This window comes from Amphiura filiformis, chromosome 17 (assembly GCF_039555335.1).
Source record: "Amphiura filiformis chromosome 17, Afil_fr2py, whole genome shotgun sequence".
Taxonomy (NCBI): Eukaryota; Metazoa; Echinodermata; class Ophiuroidea; order Amphilepidida; family Amphiuridae; genus Amphiura; species Amphiura filiformis.
The window spans coordinates 64,130,312-64,145,239 of NC_092644.1; the positions used below are offsets into that span (position 1 = coordinate 64,130,312).

At 34.7% G+C, this 14,928-nt stretch overlaps 1 protein-coding gene across 1 annotated transcript in view; it reads left to right on the forward strand.

The window, feature by feature from the left end:
• LOC140138156 (uncharacterized) overlaps positions 1-14,928 on the forward strand; it is a 113,700-nt gene that overhangs the window by 65,699 nt on the left and 33,073 nt on the right. Inside the window, exons 36-44 of the mRNA XM_072160089.1 lie at positions 4,525-4,584; positions 6,560-6,607; positions 7,304-7,357; positions 7,794-7,841; positions 9,202-9,231; positions 9,890-10,237; positions 11,793-12,002; positions 13,720-13,749; positions 14,019-14,111. Coding sequence (XP_072016190.1) covers positions 4,525-4,584; positions 6,560-6,607; positions 7,304-7,357; positions 7,794-7,841; positions 9,202-9,231; positions 9,890-10,237; positions 11,793-12,002; positions 13,720-13,749; positions 14,019-14,111 — 921 coding nt within the window. The remainder of the gene's footprint in view (positions 1-4,524; positions 4,585-6,559; positions 6,608-7,303; positions 7,358-7,793; positions 7,842-9,201; positions 9,232-9,889; positions 10,238-11,792; positions 12,003-13,719; positions 13,750-14,018; positions 14,112-14,928) is intronic.

A 14,928-nucleotide genomic window follows, 5' to 3' on the forward strand; every position in this document is an offset into this window, starting at 1 on the left:
TGTGGTTTAGCTTGAAGACAACGTTGGAGGTCCATAAATGTATAAAGGGAACCATTTACAACTTTAAAAAGTATGTATTCTGGGGTACTTATTTGTGTAGAATTCAAATCTGGCATCAGAAAACTTGTAACTCCTTTACTTTAAAAGATATAGGGCCCTCAAAATGCAACCGTCCATCCAGGACCAACTTTGGGGGTCAAAACTCCAAAAGTAAAAATAATTTTAGTGTCCATTTTTTTTTGCCAGTCAGAGCCCTTTGGTAGGACATTACTCTTATCCAATATTGAGCCTATTAGAATATTTTTTAGCTGAGATATTACCCATAAAAACCCCAATTGTACATTTTTGTACATTTTGACCCCCTGAAAACCAATGTCAGACATTTTGCCCCACCATCAACTTCAGGTATGTTGAAGATATGTCCTTGGACAACATTTCTGAGAGATATTACAAGCTTTGGGACTGCCAGATTTGAATTCAACACATCAGTAAGGTTTGCATTCTCCATAGTTGTAAAGTTTATACACATTTTGATTTCGCATGTATAATGACATTTTTTACGCTGACCCTCTAAATTTTAAATTGATGCCACGGAAAACGTAAATGAGTATGAAGCTCAAATTTTCGGATTTTACTTTCTCATCAATATCTACCACCACACAAAAAGAAAAATTGAAGAGGTGCTATGTGCACATCCCTGAGTTGACATGGAATGGGCCTACTATACTATGTGATGGATGAACTTTTCGGTTGTGCAACAGCTATTTCCGGATTAATTAACTTCATGTGCGTCCAGCATTGTTCTGGTTTCCTATTCCTATAACTGCTGTTCATTACGAACTGGTCTATGACTTTAACTCATCACTTGGAGAACATTACGGTAAGCTAGAGACTTTGGACATCGTCATGTAACGTTTCAAAGGTGAGGAAAAACTTGCCCGTCGCGTCCAACAGGTACTGCGGCGAGCTGCTGTGGGTGCAGCATGTATCAGTTTTAGGGATGGCATAATTTAGTAATTTCTTCAAGTCTGCAACATTTGGAATGATTATAGGCTCATGATATACTGTTGAACATGAGCAGCATGCAGCATGGACCTTAAAGCAGGCCAAGAAGACAATTTCTTTGGATATCGCAAGAATATCAACAAATAAGTTGGAGCTGAACTTCAACTGATATTATTAATTGAATTCTGGAAACTGTTAGACTTCATGACTTGGACTATAATGAACATTGATTACGGATTATAAATACGGATATTTGAACTGTAAATATATGTAATTATGTCAATAATAATGTATAAGGTCTACTAAAACTTCATCAACACAAACACCCCACCACACCTTCCCCACAGCTCAATTCCATACTACCAGTTTAACAAATTTCCGCTCGCTCGCCATGCTTCCTCCCACCTACCAAAAATCATTTCACTATACCATACTGATGTGTACTAATTTCTAAAGACATTAATATTATTTACCCAACTTTTGTCAAAATTTTACAAAACACCCAGTTTGGAATGTTCTTTCCGCTCATTTAATATTATCTCTATGTGGTCTTTAAGTTTTAGTCTTGCTAGCCATGTATCTGTCCTGATCTAACAGATATTAGATTGATCATCCCTGCATATTACGACTTATTATCGCTTGTTATTTCCATATATATATACTTACTTTAATTAGTTTGAGTGTATAATGCAGTTTTGATGACCGCGCGCGAGGTTTGTCTTAACGTAAATGCCGCGATACGCATGATAAGTACAAACATTCGTGATTTTCCATTTTCAAATCGATTGTTTTCAAAGAAGTGCTATATGAGGTGATGTCATTGCTCCTATTTTAATACACTAAACGATTTATGTTTCCATGTTTGTACTTACTAATTCAAATAAATAAATATTGGCATAACATTGGTAACAATATGCTGTTCAGATGTTGTAGGTTACCATGTCTGTGTATGTGTTATAAATGTGACATGATCTGGTCCATGGGGGCCAAAGGCGGCAAATTTGAAACTGAGATAAAGGTAAAAATATGGAGTAAAAAACAATAAAATACATAAGAAAATAGGCATCAAAAAACTTCATAACTTTAGAACCAAGTATGCTAGACCTTTGGTGTTTTCAGTAAATGACAGCCTATTTTATGTATAATGTAATAATTATAGTAACTCAATTTTCAAAAATGCCTCCTTTGGCCCCCATGGACCAGATCGTGTCACAAATGATTCTATGCTGTTAAGATGCACTGATTCATGTCTATTTGTTTTAAATGATTCTATGCTGTTAAGATGCACTGATTCATGTCATGTTTGTGTTATAAATGATGCTATGCTGTATGCACTGATTCATATTTGTGTTTTAAATGATTTGATGCTGTAATGAAGCACCAATTTATCATTTATTATGTTAAGTTATGATTTTATGCTGTTCAGATGCATCTACTCATACTAATGTATGTGTGTTGATTTTTGCTGTTAAGAAGCATTGATCCCTGTAATAATTTGTGTTAATGATATTTTGCTGTTGAGATACATTATATCAATACAATATTTGTCAATTTTTTCCCCAACATTTTTGTTTCAACTGTTATGATGGTGTTCAAATATGTTTTTTTTTTTAATTGTTAATTGTTGTTCACAAGCGGTTTAGTTTGCTTGTTGTTTTCATGTCAGTATTGTAAGGTGTCTAGTTATGTTATGTATTTTCAATGAAATGCCTTAGTTGAGTTATATATATTTTTGTTCTATTGTTTTGATATAGTTCATACACATGTTATGTCACATACATAGGTCTAGGATACTTTGATACTTGTAGTTTACCACTGTTGTTTACAAACTGTAAAGTTTATTTTTGATACGGTGTGGACACCTCTTTTCAAAGAGGGAAGTATGATGTAAGATCAGATATACATGTACTAATGTAAATTGTAAATCCCTTAAATCCCTGCCCTTTCACTAATGTCCTTCAGTAGAAAATAATATTATCTTAAGCCTTAACTAGTTCTTTCTTCATCTCTCTCCTCTCTCCCTTTTATATTTGTTAACACTATTACCTAACTATCTATTGTATTCCCTCTCTTAGTTTCTTCTCCTACATTCCAAACCCCACCTATGGTTCACTCTACCTCTCACACTCAAACAAGGAAGATCTACAAGAAATAAAATTAGATTAACCAACAACTTGGAGTGCAGCCTAGATTAATTATTATTTGTGCCATCATTTGTTTTATGTAAGAAAATAGCTCTTACATTGTACATATCTACATCCGAATGTTTTATCATTAAAGTGATGTGCAGGCCAAGAGGTGCATGTCCAGGATGAGTTGAACTCAAATCAATTTGAGAGGGACACAAGTGGTAGTTGCACAATCCCAAAGGATGATTTTACACAATCCCAGAGGATGATTTAAGAACATCCTCATTATCCATTGCACCAGTGTTATCACCATGGATTCAACCGTATCCATTGCACCAGTGTTATCACCATGGATTCAACTGTCACTTGAGCTATCAAATCCCTTTGAATTTTATGAAAAAGATGTTGTTTTGAAATTGTCACAATGTTGTACCTATTCAGTGTATAGGAGGACAACAAAACAGCTCTACATATAGAGGATACCTCGTACTATATGTGGATCAGATTAGTTTTCTTATCCATTGGTATTAACATATGTAGTGAAATTGTTGTTTAATTATTACAAAATTCTAATTTAAACACAGAAACACATTCAGTATACAGGTGACCCTGGCTTATATGCTCACAACATTGGTGGCTACATATAAAGTGTGCAAGAGAATTATGGTACTAGTTATGTTCACCCCTTGTATATCCTAAATAAGACAGATATGTCTTTGGAACAAGCAGCCAATAGCTGAATCTTTTAGCTTGGATCTAAGACCTTATTCGTTGAAATTGTTCAACTAAAAACCTAAGGAAGATGCAAATTCAAAAGTTGCAGTTTGCTCCATTGCATGACCTATTGATTTGTACACAAACATGACAAAGCGTTCTCGAACAAGAGAACTAGCGCCATGCTTTCCATTGATAAGTACATTAAAACTAGCATCATGCTTTCATTGATTAGAACATGAAAGTGCAACTTTTGATTTTGTGTCTTCCTTAGGATTTAGATCACCGTTTCTGTAATTACTAACCAATTTCAACAAATGAGGTCTTAAATCAGAGCTGCTTGTTTTAATTTTGACATATTTGTCTTTGTTTAGGATATACAAGAGTTAACATAACTGATACCTTAATTCTTTTACGCACTGTAGTTTACCCAGTGGGTGTTGGGAAGTCTAATTCCTCCAGTGTTGTATCACCAGCTATTTATTGCCTGCAATTTGTCCCTTGTTTGCTGCAACTGCTATGATAGGAAAACTGCATTACATTCACCCAAAATATCATGATGCTTTTTTTCCAGTTATTCCCTCTTTAATATTGTGAGCAGGTCAATCATTTCAATAATTGTTATGAGATAGCTTATATTTTTGCTTGTATATATTTCTTTGCTTTTCTTATGTAGTATAACCGCAGTGCAGTTGCTTCACCACCAATCCCTACTCATCAACCCCAAAATGCAGAGGTTTGTGCAAGATTTACTAACATGCATGTTAATGTATGTGTGCAACAAAGTCATACATACTAAAATGATTTCCTAAGTCCTTTTTACAAATGAAGCATACTACTAACCATCCAGCGTGTATTATTTTATACCTATGCACACACGCTTTACGTTGTGCATGGATACGCGAGGACTAACACTTAAAAAGGATTTGTCAAAACATTTTATGAATGCCTTATTTAGAGGTTAATAACTGCGCATTGGTTATTTGGAGGGCATTGTGAAAAATCTAAACATTTTGCCTTTGGAACCAAGGAATATCCCGAGGTCCAAAGCAAAATGTTTAGATTTTTCACAATGCCCGACATATTACCGATGCAAAGTTATTAACCTCATTCATCCTGGGCGGTTCAATCCGGCTGTCAGAGGTCATTGATATATGAATAATCAAGAATATCATGAAAAGAATTCCAGGGAAGGAAAATCTATTCTTACTATTGTACTACATTAATTTTGTATAGAAACCATTCGAAATCACTCCACTTGAAAATTGTATTACTTTTTGGGGCGACTGGATGGTATCAAGGAGCCATGTGAACCAGGGTGTGAAGACTAACTTCATTACTTGATTGGTGTGAGCAATCATACCATGACATATGCGGATCGAATGCACTGCTGCCAATGTGGGATTGGTTGTGGCATTTTGTTAACAGCATGCGACAGGTTTCAGAATTAATTTCTGAAGATTTCTGATCAGCTACTGAAAATGTTTATTAGGTATCAAATCAAAACTCGACCTCCGGTTGACCGCCAGTTCTGGGCAGTCTCCAGCGGTTCTAAAAGTCTACAGGAATATACTCAGTACCCGGTTGCTCTTACTTCATGCAGCATATTGAATGTGATGTCTACTGTTTTGAATATGGGTTCAAATCACCAGAAATTGATTAGTTGAATATGTTCTGATGGTTGTGCGTGATCAGTGTTTTTCATACAGATCCTCCTGAAAAGGTTTATTCGCTATTGGTTCCTATTACAATGTTGGTACCTGGTGGTAGGGATTAAATTTAGTAACAATTCTAGTACATCTAATTGTCAAGTGGTCTTGGTTCTTAAGATGGTTCCCCATGCTTGTTAAGCTATTAATGCATCACATCCTCCTCCCTCATCCAATGGAAAAATTCAAACATTGCTTTGAAAATTTATAACAAAATGCAGGTCCACCCATTCGTTAGATTCCCTTCTAAGTGTTTATTTACCCCTTGCATAGACCCGTCATGTTGGTAGATTTACAATGTAACTTTACTGTAAGTTACGTAACTATTATATAACTGGAGGTTGGAGGCTCTACCCCAAGCAATGACCATGCAAAGACCTAACAGTATAGGACTGTACCCAAACCACTGATATTGTGGACATGATGCAAAATTAAGTATAATAAAAGCCTGACTAAAGAAACTAGTTCGCTTCTGCCGATCATGTCAATCAAACTCCCCATATCTCAATATCATTTAACTAGCTAGGAAAGGTACTCCTAGTACCGCCCTATAGCTACTAACCAATCACAGGCTGTACTAGAGTTTGATTGACTGAATCGTCAGATGTAAACTATTTTTTGCAGGTATGACTTTATTGCTCTAACAAGACACAAATAGTCAAGGGCAACAGGTTTAGATTGAGTAAAATTTATGATGAATTATGCAGAATCTGTAAATTTTTCAATCAATGTGATCTAAGGCTACTGTCTTAAAGTCTTTATACACCAAATGCTTGACAAGATTATGCCCAAACCCAACTAGAAGTGAAGTAGCCAAAATATTTGGTCAATGTTGTTTTATTTGGTTCAGTAAATTGACTTGAACCCCAGTTATACTTGTATAAAGATGATGTACCATCTGACAATTCTGAGGTAGAAATTATTTATTTGTGTTTGGATCAAAAGTTTAAATCAAAATCATATATAAAGACTTTTGTTTCTTTGATTTTTGTCACTTTTCAGCGGACTGATTCACCTCCCATTCCTGCATTGAGAGGAAACAGTGATCAGGTAAATTAATGTGAATATTTGAGTTCACGTAGTGCTCCTGGAGCATAGCTTGTTTGCTAACCTCTAAGTGATATATTCATGGCATTTGTTCCATAAAGCTCCTGGAGCTTAACATGTTGAAAGAATCTCAAGTTTGCATATTTCCAATGAATGTCAAATACACAAGAAATGCCAAGACTTCGGCTTTACCCAAGCATACAAGCCTTAGCCCCATGACAGGACTTGGCCCCATAACCTAAAACTGAAGAATTCTCCAAGAAATTATTATTGCAAGTCTGATTTACTCTGTACAAAGCACAATTGGCAGACATATATTTAGCATTTTAGTTAGTAATACTAAATTCTTGGATATTTGTAAAGTTTGTTGGGCTTATAATTGGCGAAAATTATTCGTGTAAATTCACATTAGCTTGTGCCAGTCACACAATATGCAACTAGCGCAAGTGCTGCTCCCAACTGTGTGCACACCATTCTATATCAATACACAAAGTTATGAGTCTTCTTTTTTTGCCAATTATAAGCCCAACAAACTTTGGTACTAACCATGCTAACACAAATAGCTTAATCCAAAGATGGACACTGTGTAGAAACTTGCAGTAACTAATAATTGTAAAACAAATAGTTTAATGAAGCAAGTTCCAAAAGAAAGGTTACTTCACTTGTCTTGATGATTGTTTTATTTTTTCCCTATTTCAGCGAAGTGATTCCCCACCGATTCCAACACACAATAAGAAAGGAAGTCAACCTCAGGTAGGTACAAACATATGTTTGCTTATAAACACTGCACCCAAATTTGTTTAAGCTTTCATGGCATGAAAAACATGTTAGAGTCCATAAGAGGTATAAACTTGGAAACACTCGGTTCAACTCTGTACCTGGGTGGAAGATATTTTTGGCTCATCTATTCAAAGAAGTAGAATTCACAAACCAGGACAAAATGATACATTTGTCTTCCATATTCCCATCCCTTCACAGATAACAAACCTGGTTATCCATGTTCAGTCTTTTTCTCCTGCCCATTTCAATCTTCAAGAATGTGACTGGAGCACCTTAATTGAGCCATTGACTCCTTTATTTATTAAGTGAAGTTATTATTATTCATGTTGTGTTTTGGTGGCATGAATTAGAATGTTTGGTGAACTATAAACAATAAATATTTCTGTTACTATTTGTTATTTTTCTTTAGGAGTTCCCTTCACAAAGACCCAAGTCAAGAGCAATAAAACCATCATCGGTGAGTACATGATTTGTTTCCTTTCCTTGTTGTTGGTGTTCTAATCCTTTCAGCAATACTCAAAAAGTTGCCAGTGAAGTTAGCAATGAAGGTATTTGGAGCTCAAGAATGATTTTTTATATGTAAATGAAGTATAATTTTGCATAGATACATTCAAAGAGGTTCTTAAAAGTATCTTCAAAAAATAATTTCTCAGAAGTATCTTCAGAAAGATAGATTTTTATGTTTTCCTATAATATGCTATCTTTTAGATTAGATTGTCTTTCTGTTTGTGTGCATTTGCATCCACATTCAAACTGGAGGTGTACATATTATACACATATCAATCGTGGAGCTCCATGGTTGGTGATAATTTCAAAAACAGCGTCTTTGAGCCATAGAGGGGGATATCCAGTCATGTAATAATTGACCCTATTTTGGGATCCGAACACTTCCACAGTAAAGTGGTGTGTGTAGGGGTGTGTGTATGAAAGCCCACGGTTGGAAACAAACTCAAACTCTTCACTTGGGGAGTCGTACAACAGGGGATGTGTGGGATATTATGCATGGGGGTGGGGTTGTTTATGTATTTGGGTTTTTTGTTGGTTTCTTTTATTATTTTGTTTCTACAACAAAGACCTTACACTGAGACCATTATACATACAAGATGCACAAGCCAGGCCAATAAACAGAGACTGATATATCAAGTATAAACAGTCTCGGCCAAGAAGGTCCTTAAATGCTTGCTGGTATTATAGTTATACAGTTTAGAAGTAAAAGGAAGAAACAAAGGAAGCCACCTCCAACAAGCAATTAAGCAATCTTACTGTTTACCCTATGGATATGAGACAAGAAATAAGAGTTGTTATTCCTTTGGCATTTGGGTGTACAGGTCACTGATCCTTGTTTATTGTTATACATCACACACACTTTAATTTGTTTAACCTGACTTGTTGTTTCATCAGAAAATGTTACTAACATCAAACCTTTCATTTAACTCATTTTGTTGATCGATTGATTCAACTTTTGAATTCTTCATTAATTAACCAGTGTGTCCAGTAGCTAATGTTATTTTACTAACCAATGATTAGCAGCATGTAGACTGATATTGGACTCGGTCATATTGACATAAGCTTAAAAGTTACCCTTTCAGAGTCTGTGTTGAACAACAACGTAGCTTGACCCACCAGGTGGTCATGTGACTGGAGGAGTGTAAACACTACGCTACGCTGAATGAAGAAGCCATGATGGCATCGCAAGCTATGTCACTGCTCAATACAGACTCAGACTTTATTAAGCTTTACCATCAGTTATTATAATTGGTCTTTGTTTTATTCTAAATCATTAACTTGACACTTTTCCTTTCTTTTATGCATGCAAGGATGATATTTATAATCGACCCAGTTCTCAGGTATTGATGACATTTATAACTTGTAACAGAAATTTTCTTTAGAAAAATGTGTAAAATTGTTCAAACAAATTCTGCAAAGTTAATTGAATTGTATTTAAAACATTCATGATATAGATGTGAAATATCTTTCTTTTTGAGTGCAGCTCAGAAAATTTAAAAGTAGAGAATATGCAGATTCTGGGTGTATTTCTTTCATTGACTAAAATAGCAATAGTGTATAATGTATCAAGTGAAGGAGGTGGACAAAAAATTGGGAATAACAATTCTGGACTCACCAGCAATTTTCAGTAACATTGCGACTTGTTCACTGGATCATCATCAGACTACGCAGACTTGATTGGTGGTTAGGTCACGTGATGGTAATAACCTTGTATCAAGTGAAGATTTAACACAAAATATTGTGTACTGGTAGTCCTAAACCTCTTCGTTACTTTTTAGGAACAAAAAGTAATATAGAAAATTAAATAAATAGGCAAACAAGCCCCCAATTTGATAAAAAATATTTTATAGGTATACCCACATATTTAAATAATATGTCTGGTAATGTTACATTTTAAAAATTGATTAAAAATATTTGTTGCAAAAACCTTTAACCACTAAATAAGAAATACCATTTGATTTCTCATTCACCACATTGCTTTCATATGGAAATAAAAAGGAACAACCAGGGACCAAACTTCAAAGTCATGATGACTTTGCTGAAACAGGTGCAGCGCCCCGTGTGATAGAAGATGCGGTTGACTTGTACACTGACAAAGCTCAGTCAAGTCAAAACAAGGCACGTATCTTCCCATCCAAAGACATTCCTGAAAAATATGCTAAACTTGATGCCTTAGATAAATTCAGAATGCCACCTGCCACACCCACAGAAGCAAAGATTCGTAAGGTGGTTCCTAAGAGTAATGCCAAGCTAGATCCAATGGATAAATTGAGGACACATCATTTGAAAGATGGACAGGGGAATTTGGTTAGGGAGGTCAGCAATGCTACTAGTGGTGGTATAGATGTGAGTTCAGTTATGGTTTGATGGTAGTGTTGTTTTCATTGGGGATGATGGATGTGGAAAGTGTATTTTTGGCCAGCTTTAGACTTTACAATCGAGGGTGGGGGAGAGTTCTTGGTTGAGTCCCCAGGCTTATGCCAAGGATGCAAGAAGTGACCAAAAAGAGGACTAAAAATGATGACAATGTTTTCTATATGGGAAGGAAAACCTAAATTCATCCCTTTTAGTACATTCACAGAAAAAACAGTCAAGACTATCCAATTCCGGGACAATACCCAAATTATGGTACCCATAAAAGTATTTAATCAAGACTTATTGCAATTTCGTACCTTTCCAGGACTTGGGGAAAAGTTGTAATACTGATATTCTATCTGGGAGTGCCACATCTCTGCTTTGTCTTACACTAGCATGGGAACCCAAGCAAAATCCAACCCCCCTGCCTTTTTGAGTCTTTCAAATCCAATGCCAACAAAAATCGCTACCATGTGTGCAGTAAATATAGGAAAGAATGAGCACACAACCTAATTTAGATGCACTGAGTGTATAATAATAGAAGTTGATTGAACTAATTTGGATGCAGTGATTGCATAGATACATGTAGGTGTACAAACAATACCATATTAATAGATGGGCTTGGATATATACCAAGGTCTCTAACCCTGCTCTGTAAAGTTGTTTGATGTGCTCCCAAAATCATTCTTAACCAGTGGTAAAATTGTGTTCAAATTAATATCTCTAACATAAGCACTATATTTACTATTTATATCTTGTGCTTCATACATACACCGTGTGTTTGCCTTTTCTAGTTGTGATTTTTATTATGTCATTTACATGTATATTGTATTCTTTTTGACTTTATATAATATTACACCTTTTTGCAATTCTTTCCTTTTTCCCTTTGTTTGTTTTGACATTAAAAAACATTTTGATTACTAGTATTTATTTATGCCGTGATGATTGATTCTAAGCATTAAGTTCTGTCTTTCAGTTTCTTAGTACAAATAATATTAGATTTTGAGTGTTCTCACCACACTAACAAGATACACAATGATATACATTTTAGTTTTCATACCATACTAACACAGCATCAGAGAATGATATATTTGCAAAGGTTGTTGCAAAATGTTGTGTTGAAAATGAATCCTTTCTTGGAAGTTGTGCAAACTGCATGTAATCTGGTATTAAATTTCTCAAAATATGTACCATACTATGCTGCGAAACATATATATCTAATTGAGGGCGAAATCAAATTTTTGGTGTTCATATATAATTATTTAGGAATTGGTTGCCTAACTTGTTGCCCAACTGTTTTCTTTAGATTTGTGTACCATATATGGAAATATTGTCTATTTTTACCGATTCTTCTATAGCTTGTGGTTCAATACTTTCTCAGTGCAAACAGATTTAATTCTACAAATTCTACACACTACACATAATTAGGGGTCGAAAAAAATCCATGTTATTTCAAATGTATCATTCTCTGCATCAAAACAAAAAAAATATCTAACTAAAGAATTCATGATAATGATAAAAATACACTCACCATGAAAATTTCCAGGACTTTGATCTGGTCACATGGCTACGGGAGCTTGACCCAGCTCTGGTACAATATGCGCCAGCATTGGAGGAGAATGGCTATGCAAGCCTACGCACTATGTCACGACTCAATAAGCATACGCTACTTGAGATATGCCCAGATATCAAACATGCTCATGCGGAGCTTATACTTCATGAAACAAGCAGGATAGAGACACCAAGATCCAAGAAGGTAGGATTAATCCCATGGGCACTACCTTTCTTACAGAGCCTCTGATTGGTTAATTACATGATATAATCATCTGAGTAACCAATCATAATATAGCTTTTAGATCTCTAAGCAATTTGAAGCTTAGTCCCCTTATCTCTGATTGGCTCAATACATGATATTGCCCTCTCAGCAACCAATCAAAACAGTTAATAGAGGCCGATAACTGGGCTGGTAGTGCCCATGGGATTAATTGGGACAACAATTTACACTGATTCTTTCTGACAGGCAAGAGTGAGATACTGACAATTACATTTAAAACACAAGTCAAACATAATATTTGTACATGGTACATGGTATACTTCAATTTCTTTTATTTTTGATTATTATTTTTTCTTATTTTGACAAGAGGCCAAGGAAAAAGTTTAGAAACATGCTGTATAGCTACATTGTATGTAAAATTAGATTTACTGCTTAACATAGTGTATGGTGCCTATTATGGACTCTGTGACAGTCAGAAAAAATTGAAGAAGTTGATCATGAAGCAGCCAAATGTTTCTTGGACAACTTTCTTGTATTCTTGCTGCAATTTGACCCATGTATTCAACATATTAATACCAATTATTTAACCTACATGGGCATTTTACAGAAGGAATTAGCAATTAAATATCAGTGTGAAAAGATATAAGCTAATAGTGCAGATAGTACCAAACTCATTGCAGTGCTTCACAACTTACCATTTTCTAATGCAGACTTATATATTTTATATATTGTTCAGGTGCTCCATTATTTATCACTTGAGATTCAAATGATGTAATTGCAAATGTAATACGTTTGTATGTGATGTGGTCAAGCAAAATGAGTTGTGTTTTGCTCTAATTGATTTGGATTGATTTGGATTTAGTATCTTGTTGCTTTCAGCAACATGAAAGTTATCATGGTTTAGAAATCACCAGTGTAATTTCTATGGGAATTACAGCAAAATATATACAATTTGTATAGTAGTAGCCAAGATTATTAGATTTAAAACTTGAATTAGCTTAACAAGCAACTTGCTCCTGAATTGCTTATTGCTTTACTGATCGTGCTGAATTGTCAATTCTTTTTAAAGCAGCTTTCCTGATTCTGTTAACTTTATTAGACAATTCTTGGCCAAGAAGGAATACTCTGCATGCTTGTAGCTCCGCAATAAACATGTGTGCGTATAACACTGTTCAGAAGGTTGCATGCATGTGCCTTATACTGTGTACACATTTAGTACACTACACGTATGCAACAGGTACATTCGAGATTGGCCAAAAATGACCTAATTCACTTATAGACACTATACATATTTAGCTAGTTTTGTTTTGTGATTAAGTTACAATTTTCTTCCATTTATTCAATATTAGTGTGTTGTAGGATTTTTATAGCAGCTCACCACTTGTGTTCACTATAATTTAGCTTTCTATACTAGCGGTGTAGAGGAAAGTTATACATTGACCTATTCCAGTTGAAATCAATACACCCCTACCCCTATATGACCTTAAACTTCCACACCAGGGGTGTAGATTTTAAATGGAGTCACCTATTCAGGCAAACTGATTTGAAATCCATACTCGCTGTATGGAAGATTTAAGGTCATGTCTTCTAAAGGGGATAAATGGATTTTAATTGGAACAGCCCAATTTCATCTATTTTATGACAATTTGGCCACATTTTTAATACTGCGATATCTTTTTATTGAACATGCAACTAGCAGAAGGCTGAAGAAGAGACACTTGAGAAACAAGTAAGCTTTAAAGTTCTTGTTGAAGATCCTCTTACTTTCTTCCGTTGATTGTAGGTAGTTTTCACATCCTCTCATGATGCTTTCTATAAAGTAAATTGGAGGATAATCTTCATCATTTTCTGTTGACTTGTTTCACAGCTTTTCAACTCTTCACTGTAGTTACTGACTTGAGTGATTTCTTTTATTTTTTACTTATGAGAATTAAATCAACTCATATTAACTTAGACTTTGAATATTATCCTGCATTATACATCATATTTTGTCATCAGAAAGCGTTTCTAGCTGGCATACATGCAGGAGATGGCATCTCAGATCAAGGCAGCTTTATCGGAGATGGAGAATTATTAGTGTCAGATGTAGAAGTAAGTTCATGGATAAAGACTACATCTTTCAGCAGTGATTTTTTATTTTTCTCTCTAAGCTGCTTTTATCACTAACCTTTAATGTCTACTTTTACTTTCTCAAATAGAATTGATATGTTCCTGTATCAGTGTATAATACGAGTTTCAGCTGGAAGTAATATATCTCTGTTAAGCTTTATACCTTTACAAAGATAGCATTACAATTCTTATGTGAATGAATAGGAAAGTTACTGTTGTTAGGAAAAGGTCACATCAAGTAGATCAATTTTGGCTGAAAGACATGTTAAGAAACTAATTTACTTCTGAATTTGGTTGCATGATGACAACAACAAAGCAGACATCATTCATGTTTCTTAATTTCTTAATGTTCAATTTAAGCCAAAATAATGAGGTAAAATTAAGAAAACCCACATACTATCTTGGGTATTTGGCTGAGGAGCTCTTGGGATTTAATGTCTCTGTTGTCCTACAAACACAACAAATTTGGCTGATTCCAATTAAATAAGTTGGGACATGTATAAACATTAGAAGTATGTTAAAAAATCAGGTTTGAAAAACTTCATTGAAAAAGACTGTACATTATGGCTTTAAATTTTGTTGCTTATTCTGTAGATTATCAACTTATTACCATATTATTGATTTCTTGTAGTGACTTCATTTTATGGATTATTTAAATCTTCATGTTGAGAAAATATTTTATATGCTAGATTCTTGGATAAAAAAATTGCCTATAATTGCCAATGGTATTAATTGTAACAAAGCAGTGGTCACCCACATCTTACGCACATCTTTTACCTCTAATTTAATCTCTCTTAAA